Below are 23161 nucleotides of genomic sequence, written 5' to 3'. Positions count from 1 at the left end.
ACAGCTGAATCAGCGCCTACACTGAAAGAGAAAAGAGGGGGAGGGGAGAGAGACTGGGAGGGAATGAGAGGGGGGAAAGAAAGAGGGAGAGGGGAGAAAGGGAGAGAATGAGAGAGGAAGAAATAGGGCTCTAAACCAGGGATTTTCCTTTAATAGAGAAAGAGAGCAGGGGAAAGAGATAGAGAAAGCAAGAGTGAGAGAGCAAAAGAAAAAATGAAGGAGAGAAAGAGAGAGTGTCAGTAGAGAGATACAGACAGAAAGAGTGTGTCAAGAGTGAAAAAGAGAGAGAGAGAGAGAGAGAAAAAGAGAGTGAAAGTGTGCGCTTTGTGACCAATGGGTGTTCCTCTCCACCCTAAGCCTGGTTGTGTAAATGGGAAGGGGTTTGTGGCCTTGGAGAGAGGGCAAATGAGGTGACCATGACAAGCAAGTGTTCCTGTCCACTGCATCCCATCCTGCCCTCATCCATCAGAGCACAGGGTGAGTAACACTGCTGTGTTAACCAGCTCGACTCCACTCACTCTCAGACCGCTAAACTAGCCGAACCCTCAGCACATCCAGCCCGGCTCACTCTGAGAGGGTTAACCTGGTCCACTCCAAGAGATCCACTCCAAGAGATCCACTCCAAGAGATCCAATCCAAGAGGCTGCTGATCTGGTGCGAGGGGAGAGAATGTTAATCTGGGGCGGGCTGAAACGCGGGTGAGTGGGTCCAAATCGCACGGTGGCTCTAACGAGCCCGTCTCCGAAGCACCTGTGGGCTAGCTCTCGCGGAACAGACTACTCCAGAGAACGCCAGCTGCTGCCAGTTACACAACCGGCGCCAATTAGGAAATCAGCGGAAGGAAACAAGAACATTTAAGCGGTGCCGTTCAAAAGGTGAGAATCCACTCTGAACTACGCGCACTTACGAAGGTCTGCCTCGCGCGCATCGCCAGCATTCCAGAGGAGCGGCGCCGCCGGCATCTGCGTTCTAAACCACCCATCCCAACAGCTGCCCGCAATAACCAAACTAATTAACAAAGTCATTGAAAATCAGCGTCAAGACTCCCCTCAGCGGTTTCTTCCGAGGAGAGAGTCCTTCAGACACCTGCAGCTGCGCGAGGCTCCGGGCAGATGATTGCCCTTTCCTCGTTACGCTTGCTTCTCTCCACTTCCAGAGCACGGAGAGGCGATATAAAAAATCCTGTAAGCATGAGCTTCCCTCGACATTTCAGTCAAATCATCGCAAGGTACGCTCCTTCGATGGATTCTGGAACATTCTGAAACAAGCTGCCCACCTAGGCGTAGACCGAGTTTTGGATGCGCATCTGAATTGGCAAAAATTCATCTTGGGCGAGATGCCCGCTGTCAATAAACATTACATAAAAATTTAAATGCAAAAAAATCGGAATAAAACCTTTACACAGCAGAGCTAATTTACTCAGACGGTCAGCTAGTTACACCCCAGGAAGAAGAGGGGTCACCTTTTCTTTAAACCTGCTAGCCTTCTGGCACATACTCATATGTATCTATTCATTACTTACATTTGCATGCTGGAGATCAGCATAAAGACGAGGCTCATTTCTTATGAAAATGCAACAATTCCAGGAGGATGTGTGAACCACTGTACTGCACACTGTATCCACACCATACATGACTGTACACAGTACCTACTATACAAGAAATTAACATATATTACATGCTCCCTGTATATATAATATATAATAAACTTGACTGAACTAGAACATGACTAAAAAATGGATGCGCTAAAATTTTCCAAGCTGATGAGATCTTCCAACGGGTGAAGTGTTTCTGTCCAGACTGCTGAGCCAGCCCTTCACATACAGAATCAGTCTCACAACTCAGTCAGTTCTGCAGATACAACAGACACCATACATTTCAATTCACATACTTTTTTGTTTATTACAATACGAAGAAGCTTCAAATCATTTTGTTTCTTTACATATGAATATCACATACGCCCACATTTGAACATAGAAATTATGTGAACTGTCCCTTCAGATACAAATTGTGTAAAATACTTCAGTTGTAGAATTCACCTGATTAAAAAAAAATTCAGAAGTCTTATATTTATACATTTGAGTACACATATACACGTGTGTCAATATTACATATCACATTTCAAGACAACATATAAAATAAAATAGAAACAGAAACACCAAAAACAGAACAGTTGTGTAAATTACAAAAGCCCTCACAACCGCAAATACAGGAAATATTCACCAACCACAAAACATTCCTCCAATCAGTGCAAGAGATTTGAAAATGTCTTTGAACTGGTGACCTTATTACAGGTGAAACAAACAAGCAGTTCCAGCACAGGGGACAGACGAAAGACCCCTTTGGTACAGGTAAAAGAACAGGTAAATTCAGCACAGGTGATATATGTACAGTTGGCTGCTGAATGCCATATCAATGCTGGTTCTATTTTCAGATTTAGGGTAAGCATGTTTATAATCACACAAGTTAATACACTGACCTTTACGGTCACAAACTTAATTCCAAGCCACAATGAGATAAACACAGAGGAGACTGAGAGACAGGAAGTGGAGAGAGAGACAAGAGAAAGAAAGAATACTGTTAGATAAAAGTAGAAAGACAAGGAGAAGAGATAGATCAAACATGGGAGACAGACAAGAAGTGGTAAAGAGTGACTGAGACCACAAGACAAGGAGAGACAGGACAATGGGAGAGGGAGAGAGAGAAAGCGTGAGTCAGAGAGAGAGAGAAAGAGAGAGAGAGCGAGAGAAGGCAAGAGAAAGAAAGCGAGGGCACAAGATTGAGAGGGAAAAAAGTCAGCCTGTCTCTGTGTTTGTGTCCCTTGCACAGACAGGCTGTTCCAAAGCCTTTGGGCCGATGGTATGTATGAGTTATTCATGCGGCTGTGCAGAGACTGATAATCTGCTCTGTCTGTTTCTCAGTCGAGAGTGACAGTGCTCTGCAAGCGTTCCTCCTGGAAATACTGAATAATAAAGAGGGCTGGGGGGGGGGCTTTTAAGGGATCCCCCTTAAAAAGACCCGTTTCCCAACCTAACGCTCCCTAACATTGCAGCAGGATAATGGCATTCCAGCACGGTTTTCAAACACATCAAATTAAACTGGTCCAATAACTTATAGGCATATATTCAATCACTATTGCGTGACATCACATAATATGACAGCTCAAAAAAAATAAAACGCCTAAACAAATGGAACCATAATTTGATCTGTAAACAATTCTTGTTTTTGTTGCAAAAATTCCTTTTTTAAAATGCCCAGAACGTGCTGAACTCAGTACAGAGAATATTTATATTTTAACCACACTCTGGCATGCCCCTTGTACTTTGATGTAAACACAGTACGTTAAACCCTCCGTGGTGTCCACCTTTCAATCACATAATTGTGGAGCACCACAAGGGTTTTGTGTGGCACTTACAGTATGCAAGATAGCCAAGAGTTCTGACCCTTCCTGTAAACCACAAATATTCCAGAAGAAAGAGTAGGCTCATATTTTTTCACTCTGACTGAGAACTAAAGACATAATATTACGTACCATTTCAATAAAAGTAGCTTACATGGCTCTGAGCCAAACTAAAAAAGAAACTCGAAAAAAAATATATATTTTGAACTTTAGTGTGCACTGTAGACCCATGATATTATGTACAAGTGGACAATAACATTTTTGTAAAAGAAAAAAGAAAAAAAAAGTGATAATAATTTTGTACTAAGGAATAGAGCAATAAATTGCACCAGAACATAGCAGACCATCCATCATTTAATAAAAAGACTAAATATCACAAAAGCTAAAATACATACATTGTGTTTTCATTCCTCATTTGATATGAAATGTGTGGCACTACACTGTACCAGGTTAAAAAAAAAAAAAAAGCCCCCAGTGGCTGTTGAAGGTACTGCAGGAATTCTGGGGGTGAAGCCAAACAATCCAAGTTCTTATAACCACGGCAACCATAAAACTATGGGTTCAGCTTAAACCAAAACAAGTTCTGACTACACATCCACACCGCCTAACGCAAGTTTGTGCAAACATTCAGAATGGTGAGAAAGGGAGAACCACCAGGCCCAAGACCCTTGGTGGTGGTGGTGTGCTCAGATAACCCTCCCTGGATTAAAGCGACCTTTCACAATGAGGAAATACCTCAGCAAGGTGTGACCGCACTTGCCTTTAATTCCTCACACAAAGTCAGCGGATTACGATGAAAAATATACCTTTTTTCTTAAAATCATGCTTCTTCCGTAGTTACTGTACACCACACACACAAATACACACACAGTGCGCACCTGTGCTTCTCTCTGTGCAGAGACACCAACACCTCGCAGCTGCTCACTACACCCCCTGCTGGTCCCTCGGAATTATTCACCTCTGTTTCAGTGGACACCTGTCCTCGGCATGACACACAGGTCTTTAAAGGGGGCCTGTCACTCACTTCTGGAGCAGGCCTAAAGGAGCAGGAGGAACAGACACAGACGTACGGAGTGCAGGGAATTGTGGGTAAGTGGGTACCTAGCGGAATCCTATTTCCAGGGCTTTAAAACAGATGTTGCAGTGTGACTCTACACAAAGCCACCCGGGCAGACAGCCAATCAGAGGGCACACGCGGGCTGTACGCAGGGTTCATACGCATGTGCCCTGGCGCGTTGCTGGGGGCAGCTTGCGGTTCTTCAGCCCCAGGCTCCTCTCTTTGAAGTCGAAGGGTTTCTGTGGGGAGGTATCGATGAGGGCGCTGCCAATGGCCATGCCTGTGGAGGAGAGGAGAAGCACACAGGCGCGTGAAGAGATTCAGCTGAGAGCACAGCACCGAGACAGACTGTCCTGCAGTGGGTTAATGCGCCTGTGTGTGTGTGTGTGTGTGTGTGAGTTTGCCTCTGTGTGCTTGCGTGTATGTGTATGTTTGTGTTCTTGTGCGTGTGTGTGTGTGTGTGTGTATGTATGAGTTTGTGTCGGTGTGCTTGCGTGTGTGCGTATCTGTTTGCGTGTGTGTATGTTTGTGTGCTTGTGTGTGTGTGTGTAAGTGTGTGTGTCTGAGTATGTATAAGACTTTCCTCATAACCCAATGAGACCCATGTGAAAGTTATTCAGTTCAGCACTTTAAGAGAAATACTGTATTGTTTATTTGATCAAAAGGCACAATAAATATTTCCAAACACAATCATAGACTTCCCACTATGAGCGCAACAGGCCTAATCCTGCCTTTTAGGGTTGTGGCTACAAGTAAATCCATTTTTCGCGCACAGTTCCAAATAACCAAAAAGCCCATTGTCTCAGCATAATGTGGCCCTAAAGCGTCAGAACATTTCATACACAATAAAAGGCAGATTAGCGAGGCCTTCCCCACGGAGGCTGTAAGACTGGGGCAGTGCTGGGACAGGAGAGGTGGTTCTTCCTGATCTCCAGCCTGCAGTAAGAGGCGGCAGAAAAGCTGTAATCCTGGCACAGACACCGGGAGCCGAGCAGGAACCTCACTGCCCACCTGGTCACCTGCCAATTCCAGGCAGCAGCTGCTTTCAGTGAGAGTGGATAAGACACAAGCACACACACACACACACACACACACACATACATGCACACACACACACACACACACACGCACACACACTCAGCCTTACAAGTAGGCAGTTCTTCTGTCTGGCGTAAGTCCCTCTGATAAAACCACAGAACAGCTGCTTTTCATTTCATAGCACAACAGTTATGGAGTAAATACACCAGATAACACATCCAGAGTCATATCTGTACGCTGTAAGGGATGAAATAATAAATTATATTTTCAAAGGTGCAGGTACAGCCAATCACTGATCAGAAACAAGTAACAGACAGCTTCTCCCTTGTATTTCTGAGAGGATTCAGGGACTACGATAAGAGACAGATCTCAACACACACTCTGTCTCGGACTCACACACACACGCACACGGCAAATATATCTATCAAACGTATACTGCAATCCTGTTCTTTTTCAGTCTGGTGTCTACCGGCATGATAAACAATGCGACTGAGCAAGCAGCAAGGCATCATGGGTACTGAGACATGCCAGTCAGTTGAGTACTGTTAAAAGCAAGCCTCTCCCATGGATCGTTCCCTCAGCGTCCCACAAATCATCTGAAATCCACTTCCTGCGTTCTGGCCCACCGCTGTTCCTCGTTACCAAAGCAATACAATTAACTAAGGGAACAATTCACTGCTCAAGAACTGCCAGTCCAAAAGAATTTAATTTACTGGACCAGCATGACGCACACTCACTTCAGCAGAACGTGCAATTCAGTGAGACGGTCTCAACTTTCGGCTTTTATTATCAGGGGGGAGGGAAAAATAAGCGCAGTGCTTTTTATTTTGTGTTTTCCTTTGGGGGGGGGGGGTGGGGGGTGGTGGGGGCGAGGACAACAACAATGGCGATAAGAACTACATTTGTCTGTGTGTGCACAGATGTGTTTATTTGGAAAATGTGCAAATTATGTGGGTCGGTGCTGGCAGATGTAACGGGGCTGGTCTAATTATTATTTTTTTTTATATTGTTGTTCAACTCTGAACAACAGTGAGCTTGTACAGTTCTGTTCCAAATAGCGTGCTGAAACGTGGATATTCTCTTCTGCTATAGTAAAATATAATGCCTTAAAATAATAAACAAAACCATCTTCCACAGTCAACAAAACTAAAACATTTGTAAACAAAAAGCGGTCTCCCGGATGAACACATCTGTCCTTCTGCCGCACAATTAGAGATGACGTTAAATAATCAAATTAGCGCCAGAGAGAGTTCCGAAGTAACGCGGGGTCTTCGTTAACAGAACATTAAACGGGTTTTTTTAATGAGCCTCCCTGTCAGGTGAGCTGGCGGGATGATTAACCGCGCCGCGCTGGGGAAAACAACACGGCTAATTAAAGTAATGGCTGTCTGACGGAGGCGCGGGGGTCGGTTCTGCCCCGGCGATTCGGAGGACGCCTCCACCTGGGCGGACGCGCGACGCGCCCACAATGACGCCGCGACGCTGCAGCGACAAGATAAAGCCGCGACCCCCCCCCCCAATCCCCCCCGCCCACCCGAGAGCAGCTCCCAGCCGGGGGGGGAGGGACATCCATCACGCGAAAAAAACAAAATGGAGTCTAATCAGCCTCTGCTTCCGCAGTAACACCTCAGCACGCACGGTCGCGTCATTCACACTCTGCAAAAGTCAGGCGTCGAGCCTGCTCTGACATTTACTATCGTACTGAAACGAGAGAGAGCAAAACAACATCTGAGGAAAGTCAAGCCCAACCTGCTGTGCATCTGAAGTACCTAAAAGCCACTGCCGGTCTCATTCCCCTTATTTCAGTTGCTTTTTATTTGTGTGAATTCAGCAATGTCTATTTGGTTACATACATACATAGGTTTTCTCTACAGGATAGCTCCTTTAATAGTGCTCCAATAACATTTTAGCGAGGCTGAATCAAACCAGGGAATCACAGTACAGACAGACACCTGGCCTCCTCCAACACCAACAATCCAGGAAGCCACAGAGCTAAGCATAGCCCAGGAATGGGTCATTTGAAGTGTGTCAGAGGGTCACGACACAGAAACACTCCATAAACGGTATCTACTTTTTTACTGAACCTGCTCTGTTTGGCAGTTTACTGTTAGTGAATGTCAAACTGCCAGTTTTCATTGCAATTTCCAGCAAATGAAATGACATCACCCTGGCAGCGAACCACCATACAGCTGCGATTTAACGTCTGAAAAACAAGCCTTTCAAGTTGTTTTGACTTACAGCCACGCATTTTGTTTCTAGTCAGAAGCATGAAAATGATGACAAGAGCGGTGAGCGCTGGCTACGGCAAATGCAAGAGCGCATGGTAAATGCATCATAAATTAAACGTGTCAAGATGAACGGCGGTGAACGCAAACACGTCAGAACACATAATCAACGTGTCACAACACGCGCAGATGCATCGGAACTAGCAGCCCGCTGGTAAACCCCTTTCCCTCACTCTTACTACGAGACCAATAACTATACGCGTCAGTGCTCACAGTATAAGAGCACGCCCAACTCCATCCAGTTCAGGCTTCAGTCTTTCCCTTAACAATGACTTTTTTCTATTCACTTTCGCAGGGTCTTAACTGGTATACTGGATTCATTCAGAGTGATCACTTTTATATTTTTACGTACCCAAGATCTGAGTGGATATTGTGTGGAGAAGTTGAGAGCCTTAATTTCTGAGCGGCAGTGCTGACAGACGGCCACAAAAACCCAGCGTCTTTACCCCCCCATCCCCGCACATCACCCACAGAGCCATGTATGTGCGCGAACATCTGTCTGCAGCAATATCACCGTGAAGTGGAGACATACAGAGGAGCCCTTTAAAAAGCACTGGCCGTGAAGGTCAAACCCTTCAGTGCATAACCGCACACTCCAGCACTCTCTATCAAAACTTACCTATCATTACTCACATATGATCGGAGATGGGCTTTTTACTCGCTTACGCACTGGCTTACGCGCACTCTCTGACACACACTCTCATACATACACAGGCATGGTCAATCCGTGCTAATACGCCAAGATAAATCTGTGAAGTACGTGGAACGCAAAGAGGCAACGTGTGCGAGTGGCAGTCTGGGATGCAGGAGGTCTCGCAGTGTGAGCAGTAAGCCGGTCAGTTACATGCAGCACATCACAAGGGGCTTATCAGCATGCACCTGTGCAACATCTACAGCACGCAAACACAAGACGTATCGCCTTGTTTAGGGCCCTTCATTCGCACCCACCCCCCGCCTACACCTCCCATCGCCCCCACCCCACCAATCAGTAAACACATTACCGGGATGAAAACACGCAGCGGGGCGCATTTCAGGTCTGCTGCTCCAGCTGAGATGTTTCTGGAGCTGTGCAGCTACACTACTGTTAAATCTCCACAGGACCTTCAAATTATCCTGCAGCTGACTGTTTGTTTCCTGGCTCCTGCCGCATGCTAAACTGTGGGAAGCTGATTTGGCACCGGCGTCCTTCAGGAAAACGAGGTTACAGCACCGCGTAGTGCTCCAGCAAGACTCCCTCTCCGCCACTCTTTGGGCTTACGTACGGCACTGCAGGCTGATGCTGGGGTTTTGGCACTGCGGCGCGTACGTGCGCTACAACGCAGCGAAGGGAAGACGGCGAGAAGAAGGACAGAAAGCTGTGCGATCGGCCCCATTGCTGGTGTAAATCACGGTGTTATGAAGGCCTGGGGTGGAGGGAACCATCTGAGCTCTCAAGCAGGTGACTGACTGACTGCACAGTGAGAGCGAATTCATCCTGCTATAATGCAACTGTTTAAACCACAGAAAGTTGCCATTTTCAGCCGTTACGTCAATATAAACAGTCGGGAATTATATTTAATTTATACTCTGATTTTGTGTTATATATTTCTGGTTAATTAATCTTGTACCACCAATCCAGAGTGAAAATTCTCCACAAAAATAAATATATAATAAGAGGGTGTTAAGACCGTTATTTCTATCCAAGCACATCCAAAAAACAAAAAACAAATCTACAAATAGAGAAGAATCCTGATGAGCTGGGCTCTCATAACCCACACACACTGCATCGCATCCTCTGGTCACCTTACTGTCCCTTCCCTAGCACTGAGCTCTGAGTATTTATTACCGGTTTACTAGCCCTATCTATGCTACAACTAGCACTATGTCCCCAAACCCATTTAGTACTTAAAGCACGGCTTCAGATTCAGATTCAGATCAACTTTATTATCCCACACGGGGAAATTTGTTTGGTCCAGTGCTCCAGACATAAAAACACCATAAAATCCACAGTAAAAACAATAGAATACACAGTAACTGAAATCTGACACTGGGGCCCAGTCGTACAATAGTGCAGTTTTTAAATCCTAAACCTCCTTCTTGCACCTACAATTGGACTTAACGTTATTGCTGTAGGTTCGTGTGACTACCAGCATAATTTGCGACGCGGACAACTTTGCGTCACCTCTGTCCTTTGCCTAAACCTTTAAGCGCACACTTTTTGTACGTGACTCTGGATGAGAACGTCTTTTAAAGAAGCGAATGAGAGTTGGTACACGCTGCTGCACAAAGATATTTCCATGTCTAATCTAGTCACACGGTTAAGCAGAGGGGGAGTCGGAGAGACGCACGGAGATGGCGAGGGGGAGGGCGGGGAGACGGAGAGAGGGGGACAGAGGCAGGCCGTAATGAGTACCGTAGCAGAGGGAAATCTATGGGGGAGAAAGGCGATCCTGAGTAAGTGGTAATGGGAGCGGAGCGCTGGGGTTATCGGCGACCGCAGACAGAGACAAAGCAGAGGATGTCCAACTTCCTGATTGATCCTGTTGTGCTAAACATAGGCCGCGCAGGGCAGGCCTGCAGCGAGCGAGGCGAAGCTGAGACCGGGGACAGAAACAGGAGGAAAAGCTCCCCCCCAACCCAAAATACAGGGCAGCCATAACGAAACCACTGCCTGCACGCTAAATGTCTGACCTTGAGACCGTTATACGGAGATGCAGTAGGGTCACAGGCTGAAATCACTGTTTTTTTTTGCCTCAGACCACCCAGTAAATTACAGTTTTTATTCTGGAAGTAGGGCCCGGTGCCAAGGGACCTTTCAGCAGGAATTTCCCATTTTCCATAAACATTTTGTGGAATTAATGCAATTAAGTTCTTATCCCTGTGTTAGTAAGGAGATTTTCGTCCAGCAAATGTAATTTGAGTGTATTTTCTGATGTCATGTTATAGTTACTCTGTTTGTCAAATCGTGTGTACCAGGTGTGGAAAACAATGGACTCTATCTTCCAACCTACCTACCCACCTACCTAATTATCTATCTATCTAGACACTATCCAATTTTATGGCTGGACCAGTTCAATTTAAGTACCTTGCTCAAAGGTACAATGATAGCACCCAATCTAGGAATCAAACCCAGAATCGTTGTCCTACAAGCAAAGGACCCCTAACCATTATGCTACAGTGCAGCCAATCCAGCGCAGAAACACTGAACAATAAGCATAAACATCTCAAAAGAATCTATCTTAAGTTATAATTACCAAGCAGAGTAGCTACCCTGCACAGTAGCTGCTGTTTATATTTACAGTGAATAATGTTTCATTATTTCTGTGCGCTTTTGCACAAAAGTGGGATCACACCAATCACAGCCAAACATTTGAGCAGGTGGTGAATGGCATTGCTGACAACACTTGGGACCCCAGCAAGGAGCGCAGTGTTGGAGGAACCTCAGTCTATGGCAACCAGATTCGCAATCACGGCAGGAAGTGACATCACAATGCAGCATTGTGGGGTTGTGACTCGTACAGAAGGTCTTCGGGGACCCTTCTGACTGCGGGATGGATTAGTTCCACCCCCCCTCCCACTCCAGCTCTCCAGACTGAAAGGCTTTCTTTAATATTCTGCTTGAAGTCTTCGGCGGACTCTCTCTGAGCATGCCCATTCCCCAGCGAGGGGCAGCCGCAGCTCCGACGAGCGCGTCTGGACTCTTAGGAGACGCACTCAGGTGGGTCACCGCTTTACAAGGAAGAGAGCTCTCCTTGTTGAGCGGATCCATAAATCTGACCTTTTTTCCAATAAATTCTGTTCAAAGGACTGCCTGTAAAAAGCTTGTGGGTTTTTAAAAATGCGAACCATGTCAGTCTTGCAGGAGAGACCAGCAAGCTACGACAACACAGAGCTTGGAAAAGCAAACATTCATTTTTTCAGTCAGCATTATTAATTTATAGGGTCAAAAAATGCACACAAAAATGTCTATAACAATTTTCAGAATTACGTCCAAGCTCTAAATCCACTGTGTGGAAGTGGGACCTGAGAAAGTGACGGCATGTTGGGTTAAACGGCTCTGACACTGCCTTTACACACTGCAACATGTTGACAGTGACCTTTAACACATCATCATACATTCATAAACACCAGACATCTCACACAAGTCAACTCAGTAGCTACAAAGGGTGAGAGAGAGAGTGAGAGCGAGAAAGAGCGAGAGAAAGAGAGCAAATGAGCAAGCAAGCGAGCAAGTGAGAGTGGGAGGGGGGGAGAGAGGGAGAAAGAGAGAGAGCGAGAGAAAGAAATGGTGAGGAAGAGTGGGCTCTGAAGTCAGTGAGTTTCCTGTAATATTTTACAACCCAAGCCCACACCGCTGTATATGTTGTCTACATGCACCCATTCATTAAATATTGTCAGTGGGTCTAAGGTGTTAAAACAGCAGAAGAGAAGGAATGTGTCAGCAGAAAAGAAGAAAGTAAGATAAATAGAGGGAGAGCCAGAGGGATAGAGAAGGTGAAAGAAATGGATGGAAGGAAGAGGGAGGGAGGGAAAGATATAGAGAGATGAAAAGTTTTCACAGTTTACAATCGGCACAGTCAAGGAAAAAAGCTGTACGTGTGTGTTTTTTTAAAGGGACACAACCCAGAAAACCAGCTGTTAGAACTTCAAAAAGCGCATTTCATACACGCCTTGCGTTGCACTCATAGGAAGAGGTCAAAAGAATGGAGAAGTCACTGGAAGAAATGAAAGAGAGCAAGAAAAATAAAAATAACCAGCTCATCAAAGATTCTTCTTCAAGAGAATCCACAGAGAGCATGGGAAAGGGAGGGGAAGAGAGAGAGAAAGAGAAAGCTCTGTCAGTGCCTGAGGTGTCTTCACTCAGACACACAAAGATCAATGGTAAAACACTGTTGCCCCACTCAGCCTCTCTCGGGGGGGGGGGGGGGGACTCCAAGGTACAGCACAGTTCCTCTCTCTCTCTACGCGTCTGCATCCAGACAGTAATCTTTAATTTCGCCAACACCTTCACGGGAACACGCAGAATCCACTGAGCTCGTTTTGTCACTCGGTCCAGTCAGGAGTGGTACAGCTACACCTAGACACTTTCAGCCCAACCCCATGAACACTTTGTTAGGCACCATCCATTGCTATTTTATTTGCTATTTTTTTAGAGTCGTGGGAAAGAGAAGTATCATAAATACCATAGAAGGCGGAGCTACTACAGTACGGACTGTCAATCACTTATTTGTTTCAACCAATCAGAAAACTTCACACTCTGGGGGACAATGTGACTCGCACTGTAGGCGGGCTAACTCTCAACCCAAACAAATCCCCAGTCTCTATCAGTAACCCAGTCTGTCTCCCCCCAGTATGAATAAAGTGGAAACACACACGCAGAGGGTGGGCTGTCTGCTGTCATGGCAAAGGCCATTTCCTTTAAATAGTTGAAACCAGGGCAACAGTTACAGTTCATAATAGCACCTTCCATTTCTGGGTCTTCAATCACAATCTTTTTTTTTTTTTTTTTTGCTACCTTGGCAATGCAAATCTTTACTCTGACAAAGTGCTCCAATTTAAATGACTTTTCCTTTTGTTTGCCATAGCCTGAACTGCCATCGTTCACCATCCTGCTTTTCTCCCGACAGACAGACAGACAGACCGACAGACACTGGAGATTACATACGTGACATCCCCAAGAAGGCAAAGAGGCTCATGTACAATCACTAAGTGTAATAATAATCTAACAAACAACAATTTGTATTTTCGCAAAAGAAGGCAATATAACTTTACACAGTTCTACATATAACATCCAAGAAGAGAAAGAGGAAAAAGCATATCTAAAGGGGTTCAGGAGAAGCAATGTGAAGACACTGTTTCGATGAGCAATTATCAGGGCAACACTGTCAGGCTGCCACTCTGAAGAAAAGCAACAATTGGTGGAGTTGATTCCAGTCTGTGGCCATTGAAACCGGCCAGTTAGCCACCACTGCCAGGAGTGACAATGCCCTGAAACGCTTTCCAGCAGAGAGGGTATGCTTTCCATATTATACCCGTAATAACAGCAGATGGCACAAAAACGTTTGTTAAAAGGGGGCCTGGTGATGTGACTCCGGCATTCACGCCTCTGTCAGTTACAATCTACAATTTAGCCATTTAGCTATTCAGCAGACGCTTTTAGCCAAAACGACCGAGGGAAGGGCATTTCACATGGTAAGTAAACACCTTAAGAGCCAGAGACGGGGACAGCTGCAGCTGAGTGCCATGGTCAAGGTGCTTTCCAGATGCAGGGGGGGAAAGCGTTGGCTCTTTCATATTTTTTGGTTGAAGCACAAGCTGCAGTGCCGGCTCGTCTCCATGCGGACCAGCCACTCAGTACTCAGAATCTGAACGTGGAGGGGAAATGGAAAAAGCCGTCCCTGCGATCACATGGGCCGCCCCGGGCAGCAGCATCGCGCGCACAGCTCAAACATTTCAGTGTCTTTACTGTGTGAACACAGCTTTAACGCATGTGCTGCGCTCTCTCTCTCTTTTCTCTCTCTCTCTCTCTCCTGCCCCCTATCCTAATTCAGGTCTATCCAGGTGGCACTATGGAAAAGCAAAAAAGGAACACAGAAAAAGCAACATTAAAAATATTAATATTTTTATTTTGTCTTCGCTGATGGAACTGATGGTTCCTCTGATTGTGACAAACGGCATCATACTGTGGCCAAGAGCAGAATCTGCAGCACCGTTTGTCTCAGAGGTGCTCAAGGTTCAGGGTGGATTTCCTTTATTTTCAGGAAGCACGTTGCCTCTTTTTCTCCCAGTAATCTTCAGATTAAGCCCAGAATGGCAGCTGTCCACACTTTCTGAAAATAACAGAGCGCAACCTGTCCCTTCTGGCCTGCCAGACATGCCGGCGTGTTTCCGTCCCCGAGGGCAAGCTCTGCTCACTCAATTTGAGCACTTCGTCGTTTTCGCCGTCGGACTTTCACCACAGTGAAATTGTCTCCCATCGTCTACCATCGTCATATTCTAGGGTCAGGTATCACAACAATTTGCTTTCTGGTTTTGCAGTTTTGCTGATGCGAGACATTTAGTTGCTGCTGTGCTGTTGTGGGGTCTGGTGTTTGCAGGTGTTAGCACTGGTGCCCCAAGGACAAGACAAAACTAATTATCTCTGTTTGGTCTCAGTTACTGGTACATACGGGCTTCAAAATAACAGCCGTGCCAAAATCACTTTTTAAAAATACACAGAACACAGAATTTAATTAGTATTATTATTACCGAAGGCAAGATCTGGAATTCTGCAAAGCATGTATTTATAGGGGGTTTCAACGTCAGCTGAATCCATCAACTTTCAAAACCCTTAATCTGAAGGTGGACACAGCACTTCACCGCTATAAAGGTGCTCTGACTAATTTAGCAATTTTTGGACCCGACTCTATTGTTATTTTAATTAGGGTCTGTTTCATTGTGGAATAAAGTGTTCTTCATGATTCTTCTGTCATTTCCTTCACTGCAGAACTGATGCCCCCCGCTGAGCATATTTTCTGAGCTAAACAAGTATAATTGGAACAATTCTCTAATGGTTGATGTCCCATGGTGAACTGGCACTTTTCATCCGAAGATCTGGATCATTTAAAAAAAAAATTTTAATGTGTCTTTCTCCATTCACATCCATTGTGAGGGCTCAGGACTGGCAGTGCTTTTTCCCAGCATATTCAGCCTTTAAGGTCAAAAGCAGACATTGTACAACAGAGGAGGCGTTTCAATATCTGAGAGAGGCTCTTCGGCCTGCTCTAGCGCAGTCATCAGCTTGTTGATGTGGATATTAAACAACACCGACCCGGAGTCGCAGACCTACCTCACTCCAAGCCCTCGGGAAATAAGACTGCGTTTCTAATCTTGACCCCGCCTGTGTTTTCTGTGTAGGAAGTTCCACTTAGTTATACTTTAACCCAACTATGTGAATCCGAATTCTGCCCATAGTAATCTCCCCAGCCCTTCTCTCTCCCTCCATCTCTCCGACAGATCACAGATATCTCCAGCTCAGCTCCACTCCCTATTCTCGGCTAGGAAAGGTCATTTAACCTTCAGCTCCTTAGGGCTATCTAATCTCAGGAGATGAGTTTGGGGCGATCGCTGCTGTTCCTCTCACTGGCTCCCTCATCCTCTCTCATATGTGCCGTAGCACCGCATGGGGAGGTGACAGGTCCATACGTGAGCGGCGCGGCAGGGTCAGAGGCCTAGCCCAGGCCCCCGTTCTGTCTGCGCCATTCCCCTGATAAGGGCGCCTTTCCCGTATTTCCTCCACTGGTCCGCTCATCCCCCCCCAGCCCTGTATCGCTTCCTCCGGACGGCCTCCTCCTGACATCCCAAACACGCCGCTTTGCCAAGTGCTTCATTAGTTTTCTATCAGGGCTTCCGCGATGCAGAGTTTTAAACCTGCTCGTATATCAGTCAGTTTATTACACCAGCATTATGCGCTGAATGTCTTCTCCCTCGCCACCACCCCCTCTCTTTAGCACTCGAAGTGAAACCGATACGAGGAGAGCCGAAATATGAAGACATTTCCCAACCGTGGCAAATATCAACTGTGTGCATTAGCAGGGTTATTGAAGCCCTCTCATCAGATGCTATCGCCCGGCATTTAGCTGGGTTTTTAAATGCCAAATTTTGTTTGCGAAGCATGATGACCTCATCACGGCGATGGCAAAATAATCGGATTGAGAAATCAATCGCAGACTGAAATAATTTCACTGATTTTTTTTTCCGTCCACCTTTATAAAAAATAAATAAATTTAAAAAAAGCCAGTATTGGAGAGCCAATCCAACTGCAGATGTACACATAAAGATGGTATTTCGCTCCCCAAATTGAACTGCCAGGCAGAAATAGATTCTTTGTCTGATAACAGACCGTGTTTTGCTGGCGGGGGCTGAGGGGGAGGGGGGAGGGCAGGGAGATGGTGGCATTAGTGACGAGCGGTGGCGGGTGAGGGGGGGGGGGTGGAGGCTGTATGTCCAGCGATGGCATTCTAACCATGCTCACGTGACACCACCCCACACCCCCTAAAGGCAAGGAGGGGGCTGTCTCTCACCTCCTGTTCTCAGTGGAGGTTGGGATGGTTATTTGCAGTTTCTGTTTTTAAATCCACACCAAAATGAGAGCGAGGAATTAAATAAAACTGGAAGGAGGGGAGGCTTTTTCCCTGAATAAACCACACAATGCACCCTCTGTGCTAAAAAAAACAAAACCAAAAAAAAAACACTAGACAGAAAATTCTGAAGAATATCTTCTCTTATAATGACTGCTTCAGAAACACTCTGACTCAGAATGACAGCTTCAGAAACACTCTCACTCAGAATGACTGCTTCAGAAACACTGTCACTCAGAATGACAGCTTCAGAAACATCCTCACTCAGAATGACAGCTTCAGAAACATCCTCACTCATGAATGACAGCTTCAGAACATCCTCACATCCTCACTCGAATGACAGCTTCAGAACACTCTCACTCGAATGACAGCTTAGAAACACCCACTCAGAATGACAGCTTCAGAAACACTGTCACTCAGAATGACAGCTTCAGAAACACTGTCACTCAGAATGACAGATTCAGAAACATCCTCACTCAGAATGACAGCTTCAGAAACACTGTCACTCAGAATGACAGCTTCAGAAACACTGTCACTCAGAATGACAGCTTCAGAAACATCCTCACTCAGAATGACAGCTTCAGAAACATCCTCACTCTGAATGACAGCTTCAGACACATCCTCACTCTGAATGAAGGCTTTAGAAACATCCCCACTCAGAATGACAGCTTCAGACACATCCTCATTCTGAATGAAGGCTTTAGAAACATCCCCACTCAGAATGAAGGCTTTAGAAACATCCCCACTCAGAACGACTGCTTTAGAAAGACCCTCTCTCAGAATGAATTCATCTTAAATGGAGATCACCTGTGAAATACCTTTCACCACCTGTTCTCAACACCTAAAAAAATTCACAGTCATATTCACACTTTCACAAATTGTCAGACATCTCAGAGATTAAAAAAAGAATCCCTGTAGGTTGTGGAGATCCTTCCTATAGTCAGCCTGCTTAACAGGAAATGCAATGCAGTACAATTTCATAATAGAAGTCTACCTAACTCACAGATTGCAAAGTCTGGTCCTGGAGGGCCACATTGACTGCAGGTTTTTGTGATTTCCTTTCAATCACCAGCCAATTTCATTCTTGGAAACAAGCTGTGTGAAATCTTTAGCCAATCGATGCTTTGAATTAAGCACTTCATTATATCAATTAAACACACCAAAAACCAGCAGACACTATAGCCCTCCAGGTCTGTAATTTCAGGTGGCCATTGTGCATGCTAGCTCCTTTGATCTACCTTCACAAGATTTGAGCTTTTAATATTTGAAAAAGGACAAAAAAGAAATAATTTAACAGCAGGATTTTAAATTTGAATTGGTCAGTTATTGACAGCTGTGACAAAGCACCACAAGCACGGTTCTAATGTCGGAACCTGTAAAAAACGAGGAAACTTTTCCCTTCACCATTCCGTGGGGAGCCAGTGATAATATTAACCGATCGCTGGAGGCTGCTAGATGTGGAAGACTGACTGGGGTGTGGAGGAGAAACGTGCAGTGGAGACCAGGCAGGTGGGGGTCACCAGGGTCCCTGAACTCACAGACAGAGCAGGGGAGAGCACATACCAGCCTGGGGGCATCGGGGAAGGCGGGGGGGGGGGGCTTACCAGACTGGCCTGGGGGAGGAACACCAGACGATGCCCGCGGGAGGCGCATGAACACGGTGAGAACGGCGGCCCTGCTCCCTGAACACGGCTCCGTGGCGATGGGTTTGGGGGCGCCCTGTGGAGACACAAGCATGTTAAATCTATTCACCCTCCCTCTCAATTTCCGCACACCATCCCAACACACACGTACATACAAACACACACACACACACACACACACACACACACACACACACGCATGCACACAAACACACACGCACACACAAACACCCCTTTTTTTTTGGTAGAAAAATCCAGTAAGGCAAAAGGAATGGAAACCGATGGCAAGCTTTTAAATTCATATAAATTGCCTGCACTGTCATTTTACACTTGGGGGCATAGAGGGATGGACTGAGCGGACACGCATCAACAACCATTGAGGACGCGGGTCTGTAAGCAAACCAGGTCACGTGACGGGAGGAGGAGACGGCCACGATAGCAACAAGAGACCGCGCGACGCTCCCGTCCTGTGCTCCAGTCAGCCAGCCGTCGCGGGCCAAGGATGACTGCTGCTGTATTTGTGTTTTGATATTACAGTCACCACACTCACAAACACCGTTCTCAACTGGCTGCACACTGCTTTTATCTTGTCTTTACATGACAAGACAGACATTTCATTCAAAATGTTACTCTAAAAGAGAAAAGCATCCATGAGCAACGACTCCCCCTTTTGCAAGGTCAAAACGACCAAAAACTTTTCGATTTGACGATTCGACCTCCCCAAACCCCTCAGAGTTAAAGCACACGATGAAAGACAAGCGCTGGTTAACACGTGAAAAGAAGGAAACGGAAGAATTTATTTCTCCGGAAAAACACATCGTTTATCCCGAATCCTTGAGGCTAAGGGAGGAGACGTGCGGCGAAACGGTGACGATGAGAGCGGTCAAATGAGTAGAGTGCACCTTCATTACGCTCTTAAGTGCAGTAAAGGTGCATTACGCCAGTGCAGAGGTGTATGGCTTTCTGAGGAAGTGCACACCACTCCACTAAGCTACGGGTTTAAAAAAACCAGGCGTGCCTAACATTAGTTGGTCTCCTTAAAGTGTCTCTGAAGAGCAAAGAACAGTGCAAGGCTGCTTTAATTTCTCCAGGACACTCTCAGAGCTTTTAAAATTCTCTGTTGGTTCCAGATGGGTTGAAGTGGCCTTCACAAACACCACGGCTGAATGGGTACTGGACAGACCAACTCATAAACTGGACCTGCAGTAATATTCTCACTAAAATAAATTACATATTTACACACACACACACGCACACAGGCACACACAGACACATGCACACGCACACACGGCCTGACCTAACTGACATTCAAACGGAGGGACGTTCCACATTCTGCATTAACCTCACTGCTCTTGAATCAAATTCTTACAAACGGTAAACCAGTTCAGAGGTGGACAGGAGCGAGACGATGAGATGTTTATGGCACCGAACTGGACGGGGCTGGGGGAGCTCTGACTGCCTGGACCGATTAACCCATTACATGTCCGTTTGGGGCGCAGAGTCAGGGTGACGGGGGCTGGTTTCGGAGCAGCGTTCTGCTGGGACGCCCTGAAGCGGTGCGTGCGTGTGAAATAGGGCAACGGAAAGCGTAGCCGTTCTGCTTCGTCATAGCTCGTCTCCACCGTCGCCTGCCCCCTCTCCTCCTCCTCCTCCTCCTCCTCCTCCTCCACCTCATCTCTGCTGCCTGGAGGTGGCCACCATTCCCCGTTCGCATCCTCATCCCGCGCCCGCCCGGAAAGCGGCCAGTGAGCATGTAAGCCCACGCCCCACAGCGCCCCACAGCGCCCCACAGCGCCCCACAGCGCCCCACAGCACCCCACAGCACCCCACAGCTGCGGGAGGCCAGCGTGCAGATACCCCTCTGACCGCCCACTCCTGCCCAACACCGACAGCCGCCTCATAAAGCAGCCGAGCTCCGCCTTCCTGAGGCGCGTCCACTCCCATCAAATCACTGCGAAAAGGCCGCATCTCAACCGCAAACGCAAAAACACAGACAGCGGAGGCGGAAACGCTCCTTATCATACTCCTATCCTGGCTGAAGGAGGGTTCCGAGGGAGATACACAGAGCTGGAGATGGGCTCTCTCTCCATCACGCTGAACGCAGAGAGGCCTGCTACACAGACACAGTAATGAACACACACACTGCGTAACAGCGCCTGTCTCTCCATCACGCTGAACGCAGAGAGGCCTGCTGCACAGACACAGTAATGAACACACACACTGCGTAACAGCGCCTGTCTCTCCATCACGCTGAACGCAGAGAGGCCTGCTGCACAGACACAGTAATGAACACACACTGCGTAACAGCGCCTGTCTCTCCATCACGCTGAACGCAGAGAGGCCTGCTACACAGACACAGTAATGAACACACACACTGCGTAACAGCGCCTGTCTCTCCATCACGCTGAACGCAGAGAGGCCTGCTACACAGACACAGTAATGAACGCACACACTGCGTAACAGCGCCTGTCTCTCCATCACGCTGAACGCAGAGAGGCCTGCTGCACAGACACAGTAATGAACACACACGCTGCGTAACAGCGCCTGTCTCTCCATCACGCTGAACGCAGAGAGGCCTGCTGCACAGACACAGTAATGAACACGCACACTGCGTAACAGCGCCTGTCTCTCCATCACGCTGAACGCAGAGAGGCCTGCTACACAGACACAGTATGAAACACACACCTGCGTAACAGCGCCTGTCTCTCCATCACGCTGAACGCAGAGAGGCCTGCTACACAGACACAGTAATGAACGCACACACGCGTAAACGCGCCTGTCTCTCCATCACGCTGAACGCGAGAGGCCTCTACACAGACACAGAATGAACGCAAACTGCGTAACAGGCTGTCTCTCCATCACGCTGAACGCAGAGAGGCCTGCTGCACAGACACAGTAATGAACACACACGCTGCGTAACAGCGCCTGTCTCTCCACGCGCTGAACGCAGAGGAGGCCGCTGCACAGACACAGTAATGACCCACGCTGCGTAACAGCGCCTGTTTCATCACGCTGAACGCGAGAGGCTGCTACACAGACACAGTAATGACGCACACCTGCGTACAGCCCTGTCCTCCATCGCGCTGAGCAGAGGCTGCTGCACAGACACAGTAATGAACACACACGCTGCGTAACAGCGCCTGTCTGAGGGGAGAGGACGACCTCGTTCGCAGCGATGAGGAGCGCAGCAGGAAGGTGACGGCGCTCGGCAGGCCGCGGCGTACAGGAAGCGCATCAGGCGAGCGTCTGCCGTCACTGGGCTCTCGCGCTGAGCAGAGTCTCGGCGCGGCGGCGTGGCTTCAGATGAACGCGCGGTGGCGGTGTGCGCGGGGTGACCGCGACTTCCCGCCGCACGCTGAGCGCGGGGCTGCGGGACCCAGAGCGACCCGATATCATCGATCGCCACTCCGTGTCCCTCCAACCGGGCCCAGCCGCCAAGACAGGAGAGAGGGCAGGAGGGCTGGCTACAACAATTACATGAGTGAGCACAGCACTAACAACAATAATAGAAGAAGGAGGCATGCTACTGTCACTTTATATATATTTACATATATATTTATTATTTACACACACACACGTTTTTTTTAAAACATTTTTTCCATTTCTACCTATAATAACAGAAGAGTTTTACTTAAATTCATCTTAAAGGACACGATTTAAGATTAAATCCTAGATTCACTTAAATAAATCCTATACACCTTAATTCTTTCTTGAAACCACAGGTAGTCTAATACCACAGGCCTGTAATGCACTGCACATGAAAGAGGTGCTAAAGTAGCACGAAATATGGCAAAGAAGAAGCTTTGATGTGCAGGGCGAAGAAAATTATTTTTAAGTAAAAGTCATCTTTTTGTGTTACTGTAGGTAGAAATGTTTGTACTTTGGTGTGTTAATCAATAAGTGCGCATATATTAACTGAATTCTTTTCTACCTAAAATAAATAAATAAATAAAAAGTACAGGTGGCCTAATACTTTTGCCCTGTACTGTGTAGTTGTTATATCAACAGCTCTCAATCTCACAGGAGGCAGTGAGTGAGTTTGCAGTTGCAGGCATATTATTGGTTTACCAATCCACTGATACCGTTCGCCCCAGGTGGCCCGCACAACTGCCCCACTGGAACCTTGGCAAAACTTCTTCCTGGGTGTTTCGCTAAATTGGCTCTGAAACCGCTGTGTACAGTTTTAAATTCGGGGCACAGCAGCAGGAGGGTCTCGCACAAACGGACGCGTAATTGCCATCCTTCCTCTGCACCAGCCGACAGGGCCTGGCTCACCGCGAGGGCCGAGGAGACTAAGATCAGACTGGAGCTAATTACAGAGCGCTGAGCCTGCCCAATTAAAGCGCGGCTCTTCTGCCATAGCTAATGGCCAGGTTATCAGATCAGGATTAGCCAGGCAACCTCTGCAGATCTGAGGGTCAAACAAGATTAAGCGCCATTAAAATGGCAGTTGGCGTAATGGTGGCTGAGTGATTCTGTTGGACAACCTGGATGACAGGTCGCCGAAACGCCACTGTGTCAGGTAACTGAGACGAAAGCACAACACCTAACACAGACATCACAACCCCAAAGGTAAGGAAAAGCCAAAAATGCAACTGATTGTACTGATGAGTGACTTTCCTTTACGATGGTAAATCCCCC

General features: G+C 47.0%; 1 protein-coding gene across 1 annotated transcript in view; it reads right to left on the bottom strand.

The window, feature by feature from the left end:
• Nucleotides 1-1875: 1875 nt before the first annotated feature.
• The window catches only part of LOC135245161 (attractin-like protein 1), a 194026-nt gene continuing 172740 nt past the window's right edge, over nt 1876-23161 (bottom strand). The window contains exons 29-30 of the mRNA XM_064318049.1: nt 18482-18596; nt 1876-4736 (exon numbers count right to left, since the gene is read on the bottom strand). Coding sequence (XP_064174119.1) covers nt 4612-4736; nt 18482-18596 — 240 coding nt within the window. The 3' untranslated portion in view covers nt 1876-4611. The remainder of the gene's footprint in view (nt 4737-18481; nt 18597-23161) is intronic.

Source organism: Anguilla rostrata, chromosome 18 (assembly GCF_018555375.3).
Source record: "Anguilla rostrata isolate EN2019 chromosome 18, ASM1855537v3, whole genome shotgun sequence".
NCBI classification, from domain to species: Eukaryota; Metazoa; Chordata; class Actinopteri; order Anguilliformes; family Anguillidae; genus Anguilla; species Anguilla rostrata.
This window is presented reverse-complemented; position numbering and strand designations above follow the sequence as displayed.